Genomic DNA, 21,675 nt, shown 5'->3' on the forward strand with positions numbered 1-21,675 from the left:
AACACGATAAATATTATTTTTTTACTAGGAACAGTCCAGAACAGAACAGAATAATAATATATAAACTTACAATAACATCTTTTCACAAATTTACACAGACACCTGTTCATATACAGCTGCATGTATTTTATTGCATAAACAAAGTGATATATTTATTATTTTCTAAATTTGTTTCCAACTATGAAATCAATTGAAGTAACAGCTATGGAGCTGTTTTAACATGTACTTTTAACTATATGGACTATTTTAACATAAAACAAAATAAGCAAACTGTAAGTCGCGGTAGAATTGAATAATATTTTGTAAAATATTAATCACGTACATATCATACATTGCAAAACCAAGAAATATTGTTGTACACTTTAACATTTCGTAAACAATTATTAGTAACATTTATATTGTAGTTTACATTCACAACGGTTATATTAACAACGGTTTCGAAATAAAACAATCGTGACTTAAGTTTAAATTATTTATTACAACATTTCAAAAATTTTTCATTACCACTGAAATTTACATTATATACCTATGTCTTTTCAAATATTGACATGTGAAAACATTATATTGGCAAGTAAAATTATACATTCGTAAAAAAACGCTTTAGGTGGGATTTAAACATTATTGTCTGATAGTATTTTAAGATTTTAGTATTAATACAACAACAATCCTAAATCGTTACTTGCACAGGTACTTTCTACACGAGCCAAACTACTCTATATTATGTGCTAGACTTTGCATTGTTAAGCATTCGTGGATACAATCTCTAACGTGCTTGTAAGACAATTTCACAAATAGAAACATTCCTTCTAACACCACACTACTAATGAGAAATTCAGAAGGCACAAGGTCACTGTGAATGATTAAGCTTCATATCCTCTAAAGATGATCTATGTGCATTCATGAAAACTTCTAGAACTCATGTCTATTAACACTGTCATGGTATACACATAACAAACTTTAATATTACTCTCGATAGGTGGAAGTATTAACTACAGAGTTAACAGGAACTATATTCTGGATTTTACTTCCTTAATTAATGTAATAGGCCAAATGACATTTGTAGGATTCAGGCCTTGCAATGTAGTTGATAAAATAATTACAAACATTTCTGTTTTTATAATAGCACAAGATCATAAAATATAAAACACAAACTGACATATACATATTACAAGGAACTTATAGAAATTAAAATAAATAAAACATTAAACTCGTACACAAATTACAATAAAATCCCACCCTGGACATAATCCATGAATGAGCAATTAGTTAATATATTATTATTATCTAAATCACACTGCTTTCTTGTAATTAATTTAAACTATAAAATTCATTATCTGTTCAACAGTATCATTTTGCATTCAATAATAAATTCAATATAACATGTCATAATTATTTTAACTAGTTTTCGCCTGGTGGTCGAAATTAGAACATAGTCATAAAAGAAAATAATAAGATTTTTTCATTGATAAAACTAAATATTGTCAATACCTAGCAAACAAAAAAAAAAGAAATTTCGATTGATACACTAAGGAGAAATAAGTTAATATTGAAGTTTGGTGATAGTCAAAATTAGTTGAATCAGAAATTTTTTACTTTCCTTAAAAAAAAATACTGATTGTCACTAAAGCTCGTCAATAGGTACTAAAATGGAAACAAAAAAAATTAATTGAGAAACAAAAGAAAACTGTTCTTAACTGTTTTGTCTTAGCCTATTTATATTTTTTAATTGAATTAGCATGCCTGACAAACATTCCATAAGTTTTAAAACAAAAGAGTTTATTCTAACACTGTTTTACAGAAACTACAACACTTGACTGTTCACCATCAATTTTACAATCCTACAATTGGAAATTACCTACTCAACAAATAAGACATAATGGCTGGAATAAGAGCTACCCAAGCCGAACAGCATTGGGATTTCAATAGACAGTAGGCCATGTGCCGGCCTGCACGGTTTACCTCTAACCACATATTTTCCACGACCACACTTCCCTTCACGACACCAAATTGGTCTTTCACTTATTTCAAACAGTGTTAGAATATCAAAGCGTCATAAATCAGGAAAACGTAACGGATCTTCATTATATTCCGCAGGTATTATAAACATTTGGGGTGGTATATCATCACGGAAGTCAAATTTTTGGAAAGTTATCTTAGCTGTTACCGTTGGAAGGATTGGTATATCAATTTTCACAGGAAATCCTTTGGGCAGCTTCATAGCAACAAATTGACGTAATTTAGCAAAGTGCTTGAAAGGGGCAATAACTTCCAGCACATTCAGTAACATGTCAACGCTGAGAGGAAAGTCATCACTCATAGCAATGGTGGCTTTGAAGTTTCTGGAGGATTCCTTGTAAACCAACTCCCTACCTAAGCTCGGGTACTGACCGGGAGAAGACGATATGTAAGAGTTCCAATCTACCTTGGATTCAGGGGGTGGATTGAGAGAGGCTCGACGAGTTGGCTCACCATTTGTATCTAAATTTTGCGTATTCCCTTTAGTTAGACTCTCTATAATAGCTTTGTTTTTCTGTAAATCATCTGTAGATAAATGCTCACGTCTCTTTCTGGACTCTAAAACAAGTCCTGTAATTGTGTAAATATCACTTTTATATAAACCTGCAACAGTCTCCTTGCGATCCTCACGGAAAATCCAACCCGACTGAGCCCGTGAGAACAAAATACCCTTTGTGGACATCTGTGCTGCCATAATATCACTAGACATTAAAATATCAACTTCATCTTCTATTTCATTTTCAGTTTCCTCATATCTTACTCTCTGGTACACTTTAGCTCTATTGTCTAGTACAGTCAAGGATTCACTGGGCTGTTTTTCTCCTTGGAATATAAAAGATATGTCTCCTCTCTCCCATTTCATATCTGAAAAATCTACCAGTGTTGTGTCCAATCTAATGCTCGATCCGGCCTTGTAAATTTTGCAAACATCAGATGGTAACATTCTAGACACTAGTGGAACCCAGGAATGAAAGTCCCACTTTAATTCCATGTAAAAATCTTGTATCTGAGCTAAGGCTCTGATCAGGTCTGGTCTTCGGCGCTCCATCTGCTCGCGCGCCTGCTGCTTGAGCTTGCGGACGAGAGTCGAAATAGTTTGCCGGTCGCCATAGCTGATGGCTTCGGCGAGAGGAGACCAACCCGCTAAGTTCTTTACCTTAACTGGGGCACCGTGCGCGAGTAGCAACTGTACGCACTCCTTGCGCCCCAACATTACGGCCAGGTGCAGCGCCGAATTGCCATGTTTGTCTTTGCGGGTAACATCGTTGAATCTTAATAAAGAGGACAGTTTACGTACGTCCCCGACGAACACACATTCGTGTAGTGGAAACGACTCGTCATCTTCGCTGCAGGTCGCTTGAGACATTTCGCATGGGACAAATTTTCTAACTCATCACTTTTAATCATTAATTACAGTTAAACACAAAACAAAAATCTAATCATAGAGATAAGATTAGATTTATAACGAAATCAGTTGCACATTGTTTCAACTTATCCCATGTCAGGTTTGTGACAAACATAATTGTTTACGTTCTGCTATTTAATCTCATTTATTAAAAAGAAATTAAATATCATTGAATCTTCATAAATTTCATTTTTGCAATGTATCTCGACTTGTTTCACTTGATAATTATTTTACATCGAAACTGGTTGCTGGTTGCGATAAATTGATTGAATTGACAATGACGTATTGACGACATGACATTTATAGAAATTATAAGTTGCCTGAAGTAATATTTATTTATCATTATCATTATATTATTACAGCTAGCCACACTGTCAGTAAAAATAAATGCTCTCAGTTTATGATCAGTTCACTCAGATAAGTTTAATTATCTAAGCAGGTAAATTAATTACTGGTATAGTTCGCGTAAAACTGCTAGTCCGTTAGACGGTAGAGGAGTTTGTGGTCCGCCTCGCACGCTCACTGTATGAGCGGGCGGAGGCCGGACCATACTCCCATTTAAAGGGGTTCGCGCCCCTACACGATCGACCACCTGGGGGGAGCCTGCTCCCGTGAGAACTCCCTGGACTGGCGACCTCCGACCACCACACCTATTTCTGCCTCATAACAGCAGTGTTAGGCGCTGCTGTGTTCCGTTATGAAGGGTGTGGTAAGGGAGACAGACTTTTTCGAGGCGTTCCAACTTAGTCCTCAGGTGTAGCGGCGCATCTGTGGACGAACTCAGGTAGGAATATGTAATCCTATCTGGGGTTGATTACACCTGAAGGGCGTGGTAAGGGAGAAATACCTTAATATCCGCGCCGTGCCAACTTAGTCCTCACGGATAGCAACGCATATTTGGCCTCCTCAGGTAGGAATCTAGTCTTATCTGAGTTTCATTGCAAATTTTCGTGGGCGGTAGAAGTATTTACCATCAGGTGGACTACACTTTTGCTAGTTCTGTAATATTTATAAAAATAGTAAACTTTGCGTTTACGTGAAAATGTGTGTATGCTTCACGCTACAAATCCGCGTGGCACTGTTTTTCCCTGGCCTAACCACACCATGGTTATATCACCTTTCAGACTGAGACATAAATATGTAACTCCGCAGTAAATTTTTTTCTATACGAATGTTCATGTTATCAATCATAATAAAATATACAATATTCGATGCAACTTATACATATGTTGTGTCGAACCGTAATCTTAACAAGTGGCAAATAGGCAACAATGAGGATTGGGCATTTAGGGAGGAAAAAAAGGGTCGACAAAACCTGAAAACTTGGCCGTCTTGGCAAGGCAAAGCAAATAGTCCAGGCAAGGCGAGGCAAAATTTGAAAATCAAGATCATGAGCATGATGAGTTCAGAGGATATTTGAAAAGTAGAATGGTTGGATGTGGCTTGATGGTGGACTTAAATGGCTATAGGATGTTTGGAAGGAAAATCTTGAAATTGAGGTGTAACCGTACAGAGGTGATCAAATTTTCGGGAATATGAAAGGAATTAAAAGTAAATATTGTTATTGAGATTCACCCACCATCACCAAACGAAGAATGAAGAGTGGACAAGGATGTGTTGCAAAATATTACATAACATTTGGATGATAAGCTTATTAAACAAAAGGCAAAAAGCTCAAATATTTTAACTTTACTTATTAACATTTTAGAAATGTGGATACATAAAATAGTGTGGCATCAGATGAAGAATAATTCTTGGTGCATTTTTTCTGTGTAAATAACAGAAAAAAATATATTATGGTGTAATAAATGAAAACAGGAGCACGATGTCTTTACATTTTTTACTCGACTGCCAAGAAAGGGTTATTCAATTTACTTATACTTAATATATGATTAGGATTTTATAGATACCAATATAGTACACATTACATACAATATTATAATATTTTGATTGAATTATTATGCACCCGTCCATCGTCAATGTGGTTTATATAAATAAATACGCACGTACCACTTTTTCATTTTAGAAAGCGTCACCTCCCAAGAGCAACATCAAGAGGAGAGGGTATAGGAGATCCCGATGGTCGTTTTCACTTCTTATGATGTTTGGTGGTGGAGACGTGCCGTATCCTGCTGGAGGGGTCGAAGGTGGCAGATAGCGGCCATATTGACAAGTCACCGAGTACGTCTGGAATCAACGAACTTTAAGAAATACACATTAAATATTATCATCAAAATAGTTTAATTTGTTTACAAAACACGTACACATATAGCAATAATTACAAAAATACCTATACTCTTCGACCCCATTTCACTGACTTGTGGTTCAATATTAGAGTAACCTTGTATTTATAGTAACCCAAATTTCATCATAAATGAATATGAAATACCATGTCTTAAATTTGTTTTTAATTCTTTCTTATCTAAGTAAGACATTTCAAAAGCACGTACAAAGTATTTAAAAGTATTCAAATAAATTATTCACATCTGAATAGTGATGATAGGACTTTATAAAGCAATAGGACGACGGAAAGAAATGGATTTTATTATTATGTAGGTAAAAGATGGTACAAGTCGATCACCGTAACAAACCGGGACTTTCCGAAAGTGCAATGTGGCCATTGAGTATTAATCTTCTACTTTCCCCTTAAACGTGGGAATGCCTAATAGTTTCTTATGTTGATATGATTATGTTGTGACCTTTATATTACAAAAATTTATTTTATTTGTAAATGTCTTAATATATTTATCAGTAGATACAATTTAGTTAGTAGATATTTTTTTTATATTGGCTGATTTTTTCTATGAAGTATGATTTATAGAAATTTAAAATGATCATTGTAAATAGTTAAAACCATAATCTTTGGTTAAAGCATATATTACTATACTCTTTAAAGCATCCGCGAACTCATGAAACATTATTTTGGCTGCGGCAACTTGTAGGACCTTAGCCGAAAAGTATAGTAGCGTATCTTTATACGTACGTACTGTATACGAAATAAAGAATATTTTTCATTCATTGTTATAATTGTTCTCAAAATTGTTCTTATGAGTAAGTTCATACTTTATAGTAACGATTTATGGTATTAATAAAATTATACTTTATTTTATTCTAGGTAATAGATTTTTCATGATGCTTTATATTTCTGAACGTATAATACATCGCGGTCTTGATACTAGATGGCACTGATAACGTTGTTTTGAGTTTTGTATTGTATCTCATGTGTGTGAGAAAAATGACATGACAGATGCGTGAAGCGAGACAAACGTTTTATTGAATTTGCGATAGATTTTGCCTTTAAAAAGTGTATTTCGCGCAGAACTTTGATCAAGCGGTATTTACGGAACTCTGAAACATCAAAACGACGTTTGAATTCTTTAGTTTTCTTTCTCCCTTTCTTTTTATTTAAAAAAAAAGAACATAGCCGGATCTGTGTGATTGGTTTAATTTCATATTGATTATATTATATTGGTTTTTCGGTAAATGTAGAAAATGTAATTGTTTTTATTTTTACGCCGTGTAATTATTTTTATTACGACTTAGTCTTGAAGTTTTCATTTTAGTTTTCTTCGTTATTTCTTTAATACAGTGCGAAATGTTTTCGGTGTTTTAGACTTTGAGACTAAAGTAAAGTTTTTTGTGACTATCAGGGACGAATCACTACACCTTTCACAAGAACCTAAAAGATGTAAGTAATAGTTTTAAAGTTAAATAAGAAAAATATTGCATGATAAAACTGCATTTTAGATCTAATTATCTTGACATTTTCCTTATAAGAATCCGCTTCGTTGTTGATGAAAGATCGTAGTTTATGTTGGCAATGTTACTTCATTAATATCAATTATCAGGTAGGTAGTTAAGTTAAAAAAAAAAAACCTACAAAAACATTGAAGCAGTGGCTGTTTCTATATTATTGCATGAATTTAAATCATAAATATGTACAATACATAAAGTCAGAGCGTACCAAGTAAAGATAAGAAAGCAATCAGAAAAACAATGGGCAAGTTAAATTTATTGTTCCTACTTTGTAACTGCTATAAAAATAATTGTAGCGTATTTGAACCACTATTTGTGTAATTAAAAGGTTATCGCATTTTTTTCTCCATGTCTTATTTGTGTAAATGTCAATGTATCTTAGGCTTATTTATTATTATAATATTCTGTTATTTATAAATAACCACTAAGACAACTAGATAGTGTATTTTTCAAGACTTCTATACTTGTAGTGTCAGGCATATGTCCACCAGTGGCACTTCTATGGTATCAATTATGTTTGCAAGTGATGAACCTATCAAGTCAAATTTATAATAAATCTCAACAGATATTAATATCTTGACTATAGAGTGATTGTGACTGTTTTGGGCAAAGGTTTTGATTGAGATTAATTTGTAAAAAAAATCATGTTAATACTCTTTGTCCTTTACTGTGTTAATCTTGTACAAAAGCTCTGTTTACCAGCAAGCACCCAGTGCACCAAATTAAAAATAGCATTCAAGCAGGTATATAAGAAAAACTGGTACAAACTGGTGCATATAGGATATGCTAGAATCTCAGTATCTTTGTATCAGTAAGTGTCAATAGGAAAGTGGGATTTAAAATATCAGTTATGAATTTATTTATTTATCATTGTCATTGGATGATAAAATTATTATGGTTATTGAATTTCTACAGGCAAGTTTCTAAATATTATTGTTAAAATATTTATATAATTTTTCTTCAGATAAAATATTGTGCAATAAATTCTTTCTTCCATTCTTGCATTGATTTGTTTGTATGTATTGTGTTGTTTTTATTAAAATTATACTGTTTACTAATAGAGAATAATAGCAAATAAAATGGCAGTGTAACAACCACAACTCCTCTGACCCCTATATCATCAAAAATAAGCAAATCAAAGAATCAAGGCCCCTTGCAACCCCCATTAGTCCTTTTTTAATATTTCTCTGACCCCTACATAAAAAACAGGCAACCCAATATGATTATTTCATATAATATAATAACAAACCAATTTATTGGTGTATTGGTATCAACGTAATGTATGCTGTTGAGATAACAGTTTTGTTTTTATTAGAAGCATAAAAACATTCTGTACATACAATGTCAGATAAAGAATTTTATCTTTTTCATATGAATCAAAATATTTGTATAAATGTTTCCAATCTTTTCTTACTTGTTGGTAATGTTAATTTTATTATCATTAAGAAACTAACATATAAAACAATACAATAGCATTATACAGTTCAAGTACTCACAAATATTTTATAAAGAAAAATCTCAATAAAGGGTAATGTTGGCTATCATCCCTTTAATGTCTGCTTCTGGGCATAAGTCTCTCTTCACAATCAGGACGATCTGAAGCTTACTCCACCAAGTGGAGAAAGGTTTGAGTTAGTGGTCATCACATCTCTGTTTCAATTCAAAAGTACCTCAAATAAAAACATATAAAAAATGTTTTTATTGCATACATGAAATCGTAAGCCTTTATATTTTTATATTTGAAAATGACTCCCATTGATTTTGCATTCTGAGATACGAAACCCACACATATTGTTAGCTGCGCATCGACAAACTAGCTGAAAGCACATTTCTTTTGTACAAAAGTGACACATTTCGAAAACTAATCTGTGTTATACATTAATATAGCTTGGTCAATATTTTTTTTTTTGTATTCATTATTTAAATAGCACTTAAATAATAAGTGATTATTTAACAACAGTTTCAAATATTTTTATTTGTTATTTCGAGGAAAACATTGTTTTGTTTTAAGTTTTAGATAGCATTTCTATTACTTTATTAACTTGCACGGCAATTTTTATTATGCTCCCTAAAAGTTTTATAGTAAAACATGATTGAAACTATTATTTTTGGATTTATGGTTGTTTTATTCCATATTTTATATATTTAAAATATATTTTTATATTCAAAAGTATCTTAGCTGCTTAACTTCTCTAGTATTTAGTTTAATATAATACTATGTAAAACATTTGAAGTGGCTTGAAAATACGCTCCTAACGAAGTATACTATGTATAATTTGATATAATGATATAAGAGAGTATTAGCAGCAAAAAGTTTTTTTTTTTTTATTAGCTCTCCTGTAAAAAAGTGTTATTTTGATTTATGATAGTTTTGAATTGAAGCAGCGACATAATCAAATATACTCAAACTGCATATGAGGCCGCGGACAAGTTTTAACAGCTGTTGTCCGACAACAACTGGAACCTAAACTATTCTGTGAACCATTGAAGCACAAGAAATTTAGTTATTAATGATAACCTTCTTAATTACCTTAGTAATTTAGTAGTTTTGACTGTCCTGGGTCTCTTCTGCACATTTTTCAAAAGTATTTCACAATGTTTTCAAATAGAATTGATTTTACAGACGCTAACTCTCTATAGGAGTATCTCAAGGTACCAAATGTCTTGCCATTATATGTACTTACATATAATGCACTTGCATTAGAGTAGAGATTATTACTTTAAACCTAACTTATAAATTAAACCTTTAGATTTCTGAATTACTCATTTATGCGTTGTCCGCATTTTATTCTTCGAACTTTATAAATACTTCTGTCTATTCATAAATCATAATTGAATAAAATACTCCTGTTGTCGCAGAAAAACTATATATTCATGCAAAAATGTCGAATCCATTATAAATTGATCTGGCAAAGCATGCGATCGAGCTATCATACATGACGCGTATGTCGATACAAAAAAAAACGGCAAATTTTAAACGTGACAAGAATGTAGCATATTGCATTTGTACAAGCACTGTTATTCCGCGACACAGCACTCCAAACGGAGCCCCATCTTGATGATGTTCTTCAAATGTGTGACTTTTGACCTTTACGGTGAGGTGCTTAGGTGCTTATTGAGTTTCAGAACATTTCCTACTGATCCCCAAGTTCTACAATCTAATTTTGGACTGCTCTATCGTCTGGTTCTCTTATATATTTCATTGAATAAAATTCTAAATGGAAGTTGCATAATATAGGTCCGAATTATCATTATATTTTGTGCATTGATGTAAAATTTCCGCACATGAATATGTCGGGAATTTTACAAAAGCTATTGCTGTATGAAGAATGGAAAAAATGTATTTGATTAAGCATTGCCGAGTTATTAAAATGTTATAATAGTGCAAGCTTTTATCCTCCATTGGCCCTAGGCGATGAATTTTTAAAATTAATTTCTTAGAGCTCTTTTACGTCATATACAGAACCTCTATGAAAAATTCTATGCTACAAGCATGACCGTCTGTTTAACCTGCGCGTATTATACTTTTATAAACTCTATAGATGTTGTGTCTTAAATTATTGTTATGTTATGTTTAGCGTTAATTATACACAGTTCCGTGGTCATACCTCGACTGCGTATCGATTCGCTAAATTTTTAATATTGGCGTTCCACAACGACGTAAATCTAATGTTCTATTCATTCATATGAATGTAAGCGTTAACAGTGATATTTTACCCTTTTTAAGTCCCAAAACCATTAGTTTCTATGTAGATATTTTCATTTGGGTGACTTAATTATAAGATTTTTATTTATTCTATAAAGTATACATCCGTGTTTAAAGGAAATGGAGATAAATTATTTCTGGATAAAATTCCATTGTCAGGAATGTTATGAATACATATGTTATCAATTTCAAATAGATAAAGGCTTTTTGAATAGTGTCTAGTGTACATATTTATTCACGTAAGATTTGTTAGCTTTGAAAGCTGAGGATGTTTAGTTCATGGTTAATGTTGTGAAATATTGATCATTCGTGTCTACTGCATCATAATTTTTGCAGCGACGAATGTAGGTCGCTATGCCGATCGTTTGTGAAAAGGACGTTCCTTTGATACTAACCGTTATTATTCTGCTCTACTACATTTTTAGATACTATATTTCGTCTGATAGTCAAAATCTGAACATTATCATCATAGATAAGTTATTTAAGGATTTTTTTTAATTTATAACAAAACAAAATAGTTGACAGACAGAAGTAAGATGAAGGTCCAATTTCGACTGTACTTAATAATTATTCTTTTTAATTTTTTGTTTGTAATTATCACCATTCCTCGTTAAAGCTAAAGCTAAAAAAAAACTAAAAAAATATATCGGTTAAAAAACAAGACAATAAGGTTTTTAACTGTTTTATGCTAGCCTAATTGTATAAACTCGTATGATGACGCCCAAATAATACCTATACAGAAACCTGTTTTAGAATATAATGACAACGTGTGGTTATAATTATATAATTATATAATTATATACGGAAGTTAGTTGCAGTTACGAAGTCTTGCGTCTTTTTGCATGTGATTATAATATTTTATCCTAGATTTCAAGACTTATATTAATCTGAACTAGCAAACGAATTAAGTTCACCTGATTGTCTTTTTACTCATATTTTATCATAGTATTTTATACACATATATGACGAAACTGAAATGGGATAGGACTCTTAACTTGCGGTTAGCCATAGATGTGTTGTTATTCCTGAGGATTAAAATCGATCGTGTTATGTAAGTATCCTAGCCATACCAACTATAGTAAGTTTCTATTATCATCATTCACTTTTCTATCATAACAACGTTTAAAATTGTTGTAAGACAGTGACAGACAGACATAAGTGTTGGTGGTACCAAGGTGGTCACGACTCCAAGACTTCACGACGAAGAGTCCAGACTCTTCGTGATTTGACTACGTTAATCACTTTTGTCCGATAGTATCTATTTACGAAGTACTGTAGGATTACTATTTACTATAGTCTGATTACATTGCTGTGTTAGCCTGGTGGTTAAACCTTGGCCTCTCAATCGAGGCCCGAGGTTCGTATTTCAGCCACGCCCTTCTGATTTTTCGAAGTTATGTGCGTATTAGTAATGACTGATTACTTGCTTATACGGTTAAGATGAACTTTGTGCCAAAATTTGCACATTACCTAAAATATCTTTAAAAAACATCTGAAACTTAAAGTATTTCGTTCCGCATTAAATCAGCAGGGTAGATTGACCTTATCCATCTCATTCTGAAGGGTGACTCGTGCCCAGCTGTAAGACAGTAATAATGATTATGATAATGATGATAAACTGGTTAGGTATAGAGTATATAAACTAATACACACATATAAAATGGATTGTCACGGATAACTTTACTATAAAGTTAACTTTTAGTCGAGTGTCCATTAACGCAGTCGACAGAAGCTAACGAACTGTATCTCAAAATATTTTTATTCAACTATTTAATCATTTATTTTTTCAATTATATATTAAATGAATCATAATATATGTAAGATTTGCGCGGCTCTGTTCATTCTTCATTGTCAGAAGATTTTCAATGGATCATTGTACCTACATAAAAATTGTTTTTTGAAAATAGTGAATTGTACCTACATAAAAATTATGTTTTTTGAAAATAGTGAAAAATGTAGAAGGCGCCTACACATTTCTTTGTAAAAATATGTTGGTGGTAACCATTCGCATGCCTTAATGCCAAGCATGACTTGGCACAGTTGAGGTGCCGGGAGGATGGTTTACTACGATGCTGGATGCGGATTAGTGAAGGATAAGCAGGATTAGTGGCCACCAGGTTGGCAACATGTGCCTTGCTACCCCAGAGAACTAAGCTAGAACGCCTCGGAATTGTATGTCTTTCATATTTACCCTTTAATCCAGGACACAGCAGCGTTCAACACTGCTGTTATTAGACAGAAATAAGAGTGGCGGTGGAGACGATCCCTAGAGGGTTCTACAACCTTCTTCTATCTTCTAAAATACTTTAGAAAATTTTTAACTAGCACCACCAACATATCCTCTTAAACATCCAAGTATGCTTGAAATTGATTACTTAAATTGACAGTTTTCTGAAGTCTCCATATGTATCGTCTTCGCCCAAATGGCGTTAAATAATTATATAGGTATAAATACAATTATGTTTGTTTTTTATATATTCTGAGGCTCTTTTATAGCCGTACGCGGATTGTCATTTAGCTGCAACAGAGGAGCTCGTCGTCTATTGTACAAGTAGCATTCAATCTAGCGGGGCGACGGCGAAATCAAACTCGGAGCTGAATATTTTGACATAGGGCTTTCAAACTGTATGATTTAAATATACCTATTTAAATATACCTGATGTATGTATTTTCTCTCACATTACTCTATTACACACACACACACACACATATATATATATGGTAGATCTGAATAAGTTTTTAATTGAAGGAGGAAATATTTCAATTTGACTCTTATTTTTTTGTCCTAAGATATATGAAATTTGTGCCACGTAACTATTTTCTTACAGTACCCTGATGGTAAATGGTCATTGTCGCCCATGGACATCTATGACCAACTGCATATGAAATAAGCGCTACCTAAAGTCGATTACAGGTGCCACACCTGGGGTCTATGATGGTCGACAGCCGACACTCTGTACTGTTTCCCATTAGTAATGCGTGTGGCAGGAGTCATTCTCCGGTCGAACCATACTGGTTCTACTAGCTTTCTTTATGTAATCGTGTGTCAGTGAGGATTGTAATAAATAATAGAAAACGAAATAATTTCTATTCCTCTCTCGCTCGTTTTCTAATGAGAGCAAGTAAGAAACAAAATCCGCCATTGTAAAATTGGATCACATTTTTTATTAAAGAAAGTAGTAGGTTATGACTAGCGGTAGTATAAAAAATGTTTTTATATCCAATATTATTTTTATTAAAGGTTGATCGGATCCAGAACTTCTAACGTTTTTATTCTAACCAATAATTGTTCTGTCAAAGGTTACTTCTTTAGTTTTAATGTTTCACTTTGTTCTCAAGTCAATGCATTTACCTTTTGAACTTGGTATCTGTTCGATACACTTGAGAGGAACTTTGTTATAGTTACTCTTTGTTTGTATCGGACGTGTGGGAATACTGAGAAATAAGAAACTATCCTAAACAATTCAGTATAACCTAACTAAAGTTCAATTTGTTCTGACCCAATTTGATAGAAATGATATATATTTATCATTTGCGTATGTCACTGAAAGCTCCATTTAACATAAATGGAGCTTTAGATGCATTAGGCGCACTCCTAAGGTTCTAAAGGCCTGAAAACATTGGTGACTCTTTGGCCATTCATAAAAACCGTTAAAATCGTATTGGTCCTTGGCCGGCTGCTATGTAGGTCGGTCAAGACAGGGTGTGGTGTCAAGCAGCCTTTTGTATCCACGTGAGTTTTGGAATTCCACAGTACACATTTTTAAGTATTTTTCAACTTAATCAGACGTTTATATATATTTGCTTTGTTTAACAATCTGACACGGATTATGGACGGTTATGTGGCTTGCTGTTTGAAAAGGCCGATAAAATCCGCTGATGTTACGTATAACGCATTTATATTCATGAGCTGCCTGATGAATATTGACACAACACAATGTTCTAAAATATTTTACCGTACTAAGTTTGATTATGTTCATTTGTGCTGATATTATCAAATAAGACGTTTTATGTTTAAATTATTTTGTTTTGGTTCATATTAGTGCGGTTTAAATGCGATATTTGCAACGAGAGCCGCACCTACGCGCATGCCTAGTTCCTGAGTTCCCTGCATTCACTTTATTTCAAGCATTCTCCAGTGTATCGATGTGCGACACAACTAAACTACTTCACAATATAGGCGATTGTACATTTTGTGATGGGAGCCGATTGATCGGTACGAATTTTCGGCAGTGTTTAAACAATTTATTTTTAATGTTTCATCAGGGATTTCGGTGTGAGTGATTTAAGTGAGGTGGCGGTGAATCAATACGATGTGGTTGTATTTTTGCATGTTCGAACGGGATAGGTGTCGATAAACCGTTGTGTGATTATGAGGAGGTGACAAAGGGTGAGGTCCCTCGGCGGGCGCCATCGCCGTGCGCCGCCCACCGCGACCCGCGAGCGCTCGCCTCCGCGCCCCGCCGCCGTCTCTAGAACAGTTGCACGTTTCCAGCCCTCGCAGAGGACGTGTGCGCGCTATGCCGTACCATCTCCCGTCACCGCTGCTTCATGCGAAATACGTTTTTCGGTTCGTTGCATCGATGCATGAACCACACTAGATGCTTATCTGCACATCATCTTCATCCGACATGCGAATGCGTCCACACCGACATCTGTTTATTTCATCATGTAAACATATGTATTAGTTCCCATTATCACGGAGTGATAGTAGACTCATCGAGGTGTTTCGTCACAGATATCATTGTAACAAATCGTTCGAATGCCAGTTTCATAGTATAGCATTTTTGTATTCGTACGCCAAGTTCGATTAGTGGAATGTGAACATAGGTGTTGTTATATGATTGTTTATAAAAATATCTGATAGATTTATTAATAGCTTTTTTACCGTTAAATTTTTGTAAAATTGTATTAGAAGTGTTACTTTTTTGCTAGCCGTATAAATTGAATAATTTACAGTTAACGAGTTTTGAATTCATCAAATTAATATAAAATAAATAATTTATTGAAATTCAAACTACTTTCCCCTAAATCTTTTACAAAGGTGATTTTTCCGTTGTCGAATAAGTTAAACTATAGTTTGAAAATAGTGAGAAAATCAGTTCAAATAATAATTGGTGTCCATTTAAATATTCTAGTTATAAATATAATTGTCTCGTAATTGTGTCGTAATTACATGTGAACGTGTTTGTCCCACGCATGGGCTACGTGTCGATAGACACGTGGGTTGTCGGTCTCCAAATCGTCACGTATATTACAAAGGATCCAGTTTCACCTGCCAGTGAAAAATAAACCCTTTAAATTGAATACGATAATGTTAATATTACCATTCACTGGAGGTGTGAAATCCTTAAACAATAATCCTTAAACAGAACAAAATGTTACGGTATTTTGTCTGTTTTAAACTGGACTTGATTATCAAAGGTGAACTAAAATTTGTCTTGAAATTTATAATTTTAGCTAAATCAATCTCTTGCAGAATAAGTAGTTAGTGAGAGGCTTAAAATCAAACTTTGAACAGAAGCACATTTGCTCGTACTAATTCCTCTGTTAAGTTTTAGAGTAACGTAATATATTATGTACGTTCTGTATGGTAGATGGACCATCTATGTTAATTTTAGTCAGAGAAAATAAAACATAATGTACTTTTGGTAATATTTTATTGACTTACTTTTTCTCGGTTAAGATCCAAATACAAGTAACTGTTAGAAAATATTCCGTTTGAATATAAAATTAATGGGCATCATTATAAATGTACGCCTAGTGAACCAGAAAATATAAAAAAACTTACCAATGTTATATACTTTAAACATAATCATGTATAATTGGATGTCTTCGTTTTTCCACGAGTATATCAAACATAGGTAGGCACTTAAAACTCTTTAACGTGATCTCGTATCTCTAAAGGAAATGTTCTAAAAGACCAACTAATCGTTGTTCCTTTCGAGTTTTAGATAAAACTTTGTTAAGAGTTATATAGCTGTAGAATGCGATTGACCCACTTTTAGAAGGATCGGGAACTCTATATTTCAGTGGCCTAAGGCTTGTAGGTGTTAAGTTAATTTGAAAGAATCGTCGATCGTTACCTCTTACTATCTTTTCTCTTTATATTTTTACTTTTTATATTTTCTTTAAGCTAAGAAACGGCTAGCCTTCTGTCTCTTAGCTACTAGAGTTTGAGCATCTGGTAGCTTTTGCGATTAGGTAGTGGTTAACGCGACTGGCATAAGTTGCTTGAAGACTATTTAGTAGCTTAGGCATCAGACGTGCACATAATCGATTATTGAACGTTTTCAAACGTGTATATTGCCTAAGTCCGGATGCCCGAACGGTAGCGAATTAGACGACTGCTCAGTAGATGAAGCAACAAAATTGTAGCCTACGCAACTATCGCTAAAGTCAATGGGCAGTGGTGGCTTTATTTTCGATTATTTTACACGCGGCTCTGCTCGCGTTGGTTCGCGTGGAATTGTCATTATCTTTTTGGCGTTTTATTTTCGGTAACCAGATATTTTTTATGTAGTAGAAAATCTCCAGAAATCGTTGTATTATTGTGTAAACGTCAAAACTTAAAAAAAATAGTTTATATAATAGGGAAATAAGAAAAGTGATTTTCATTTTATCATACGTTTTTATTGTCTCTTTGAAATCCAGTAAACGCATATAGAGCGGTCTTTAACAAGGTATGCAATAACAATAACTATTCGTTTATACAGTAAAATATAAAACAGAAGAAGTTAACCAGCGTAAATGCACGCTTAAACGATTTGTTTCCTGCTCGGCTTAGTGTTAATTGGGTTATTAGTTAATTTAATTGGATTAACTTTGAACGTTAATTAAATAAAGGGGTCAGTAGGAAAGGTCATCCCACTTGGTTCCCGTTCGATACTGGCATATACCGTCGTGCCCAGTTGTGGGGATGTACATCGTTTAGATTTTGATTGAATTATGTGTCTATCGATTGAAACATTTTTAGAATAACCGCCCTCGAAATGAAGTCCGTTTCAAAATGTCCGCCATTATGAATGCCAGGTTCTAAAATGTTACATGCTCTTTATCAAACATTTTCAAATTGAAAAATCTCTGTACAAAAATTATCCTCATATCTACTATATCAGGGAATCATATAAACTTTATACTTCCAAATAAAATTGGGTTTTGGAGATACTGTATGGAGATACCAAATACCAAATATGTGAAAAAAATCCGAGCGAGTATGTAGTAGGTACATACTCGTATATACATTTCAAATTCAAAATAAAGTAAAATCATTTCCTAGTAGGTATAAATATGTAAAATTTATTTAAAAAATATATAACAAAAAAGTCCGTGTATACTATACATTCCAAATATCAAATTAAAATATACATTCCAAATATAAAATATATAAAAAAGATTCTGGGTATGTATAAAATAAACTCTATATTGTAGAGTTTTATAGACTCCAAACCCGGAAAAAGTGAAAGACAATTTTCCGAGTAGACATACAGATTCTAAATTCCAAATGAAAATTAAAAAAAAAACAAATTTCCTCTGCATTATATACTAAGTTGGAGTAGAGTTGTCAGCTTTCCGGGAAGCGCTTTACGGGAGCAGCGTAATTCCATTGTTCGTGTTTTCCGAGCCCCAACTCCTGCTTTTTTCGGTTCTACGAACGGGGATTTATACTACCTACTCGTTTATGCCGTTCTACAGAATTTTAGGCGAAAAAAGTATTATTTTTCCATCGTAAACTCTAGATGGTTCTACGAATAACAGGATTGTGTAACACACGGCAAGCGATAACAATATGTTTGAAATAAATAAACTATGTAACATTGCTGATTAGCTATAACTGAAGTTGAGATTGTTATGTAATTTAAGTTATGACTAATTTATGATCATGGGGTACTCGTGTTACAAATTCAAATGTCGCTAAATGCGGATTGGTGGAGATGAAGATGAACCCGTTTATTAAAAAAAAATACTAATATTAGTTTACCGTCTCAAAATTTATATGACGTCTTAGCTACTTTCAATTTTGATGACTGCCAGAATTAATTGGTGACAATTCTCAGGAAATCGCAATAATGTTACATTTACAGTGTCCGTTTAAATATTTAAGGTTAAAATTGATAAGGTACTTGTATGTTAGAAAAACTTATTATTACTTCTGACTAAAATGTTATGAACCACAAGGAGGCATTTATGCCTGTCTAGGTATTTATTTCACAAACAAAAAGAAAATTGCGCCGGTGGTAACACGTGGCAGGGTGCGATCAGGGATTCTTCAAAAATAAATTATCTTAACACACATTTATAAAAAATCAAAATCTGCAACCATTTTAAACAGGATTTTTCCTCCTTACTTTATGAATTTTAATAGGATGTCGCTTTCCTTAGAGCGTTTTACGTGAACAGCGGTATTATGCTCTTCATATTTTTCAAAGCTTAAGCTTTTTCGTATCTCCAAAATTGGACCATAAAGTTTATTCTGGGGGCAGTATACGACATGTGTTTAAATAAAAAACTTATGCACTTAGCATATGTTTTTGGCATTTGATTTTTTAGGAATTGCTGTGTCTCATTTGAACGTAATGATTTGGGTGTTGAAGAGACAATAGGATCGATAGCTCGGCTACTCTTGCACACACGGGTTAAACGCCATGTATGTATGGAAAAATCTATATACTGACCTACTTTCCCCTGACCCTAGGTACAAGTGAGCAGCAGTACGCCGTGATTGTACCATTGTTCACATTTTCCCGCGCTCTTTCCGTCTCGTCGGCTTCCCTTCCCCTTTGGAAAATTCGTGGAACTCGTGGTCTATGTGTACAATTGTTATCTATTGTCGTGTCAAATGTTTTTAACAGTTATCGGACGTGAAAATTGAGGTAAAGGTAAAATATTTTGTGTTCGTATGAGGTTTGTTGATAAGGAAGATATAGAATTCGATCGAATATAGCTATTACAACTATTTTCATGTCATCTTTATTGTTATGGAAGAGGTCTGGGCGATATTGGCCCACTTCAATGTTATAAAGCGGTTTTGAACAAGGGAGGTACGGGCTAGTGTCCAACTTGTGTCAGACATTTTTTAATTATAAGACCGACTAAGAAAGGTTTCTGGCTGCTATCTAATGATAGTAACTGGGATCGATGGCTTAGCGTACTCCTCGAAGCATTTAAACGGGCATGAAATTTGGTCGTTGTTGGTCACCCATTCAAGTGCCGATCGCCCTTAAAGCTGACTAACTGTATAAAGCTTTATTTTTTACAAGATTTTTCACAAGATTTATTTATTTTAAAATACTTAAAACTATGCCATGCGAGTACGTGTGCTTCAATTGCGTTCGATAGTAACTACCTATATGTAGTTTATTTATCAGTACAATTGGGACTTGGGAGAGTTGGGTCCCCCACTTCCAGGAAATTAACATGTCAATGGACGTCCAGTGGTTCGCTATCTAAATATAAGTCCGCTCGGAACGAAATTCAATTATTGCTTTTCATCAAAGAATTTATAATATGAAATCAGAGTAATATTGAAATTCCAAATCAAATTCGATGGATTGTTGAAAGCCGGTGCTTCAATATTTGTATTTAGTTGCTATAACGCTGACGGTAGGTATTTTCAATATAATGATACGGCATCAAAATGTTGGAACAATAGTGGAACGATAACGATCAGTGTTAACAACTCTGTCAACTACTTTTCTCTGAAATATTAAAACATTCACTAATTTGGTACCTATTCTATTTTTTCCATGACGCTGTCAAACTGTCTGTCTTCAATTTTCTTACCTCATCAAGTCCTTACTGTGCTACTGCTGCCTTTTCTCAGAATGATATGGATTCGGGCCATAGTTCTTCATGCCAAGGGTTGATTGGTACTGATAAACTTTATGCACCTTTTGTAACATGATTCAGAACTTTCGGGCATAGTTCCTTGCTATTTTCTTTTTAACTACTACTATTATTACTACTACTACTACTGTGGAGCTAATTGCTTATCGGCGTTCAAATCAAGGACGTTATCTGGGGATTCGAACTTGGACCTCTGGAGCTAAATATCGAAATTTATATCTTTGGGCTATTACAGTTTCCAAACATTCTTAACCCAAATTCATTAAAGGGGAAAACTCTCTCAGGTAAACTCTATATCGCCGATAGTACAGCCAAGAATTAATTCGTATTCTCCGCAAAACGTAGGTAGGGAGAAACTTCCAGGTAATACTTATCTACTGTACTACTATCGTTTGTATATAACATATTTGTTTTCAAAGCTATCGAGAAGCGCGTGCACAGAGCCCGTTGCCAAGGTTACAGGGTGGGTGCGATCAGCTGGACTTACGTAAGGCGCGGGGGTGGGGGCGCGGGGTGCGGGCGCCGCGGTGGAGGTTAGGGCCGATCGATACCCGCTTTCGCCTCTTGCTGTCGCCCTGCTTCGGGGTATTTCGCACTCGAAACTTCGTTGTGCTATCTCCGGCGGCAGAAGCACCTTTGTATCATGGTTTACAATTAAAGATACTTTATTTACGCCCGTTATAAATAATCAACCCATCCATGTTTTCCTATCAAACATAGAAATAAGGCAATGTGTAGTATGAAGAAATTCTCAATTGTCTCAATGTCTGTTAAAAATGCAAGTACAATGCTTTAATATAGTCCACAACAAGACGACTGCAATTTCATTAAGATAATTGTACAGATCAACAATTTGCAGATAGTGATCCATATTATGACTTCTTGTGAATACAACATCGTTGCGTTGTCCATCTGTCCGCCCGTCTGGCCCATCACCGTAATTGAT

At 34.0% G+C, this 21,675-nt stretch overlaps 2 protein-coding genes across 7 annotated transcripts in view; one reads left to right on the top strand and one right to left on the bottom strand.

Annotated features, from left to right (window-relative positions):
- Window positions 1-458: 458 nt before the first annotated feature.
- On the bottom strand, window positions 459-3,705 carry LOC140747322 (ankyrin repeat domain-containing protein 13C). The gene has a single exon (XM_073079685.1). The coding sequence runs from the start codon at window positions 3,380-3,382 to the stop codon at window positions 2,051-2,053; it is 1,332 nt and encodes a 443-aa protein (XP_072935786.1). The 5' UTR covers window positions 3,383-3,705; the 3' UTR covers window positions 459-2,050.
- Window positions 3,706-6,637: 2,932 nt separating this feature from the next.
- mtd (TLD domain-containing protein mustard) overlaps window positions 6,638-21,675 on the top strand; it is a 162,732-nt gene continuing 147,694 nt past the window's right edge. For 4 of the 6 annotated variants that reach the window (XM_073079696.1, XM_073079707.1, XM_073079698.1 and 1 more), the window contains exon 1: window positions 6,639-7,109. Coding sequence is in view for 2 of the 6 variants with exons in the window: in XM_073079698.1 (XP_072935799.1) it covers window positions 7,108-7,109 (2 nt within the window). In the remaining 4 variants the exon portion in view is untranslated. Of the gene's footprint in view, window positions 7,110-15,303; window positions 15,454-21,675 lie in introns of those variants that run through there. The other 2 variants (XM_073079693.1, XM_073079695.1) reach the window with 2 other exon arrangements.

This window comes from Epargyreus clarus, unplaced genomic scaffold (assembly GCF_041222505.1).
Source record: "Epargyreus clarus isolate Ecla_fem2 unplaced genomic scaffold, WU_Ecla_fem_2.2 ptg000014l, whole genome shotgun sequence".
In the NCBI taxonomy this organism is placed as follows: Eukaryota; Metazoa; Arthropoda; class Insecta; order Lepidoptera; family Hesperiidae; genus Epargyreus; species Epargyreus clarus.

What these genes read in the sequence shown, in the direction of transcription:
- LOC140747322 (XM_073079685.1), bottom strand. Translation starts at nt 3,382, where the DNA reads ATGTCTCAAGCGACCTGCAGCGAAGATGACGAGTCGTTTCCACTACAC.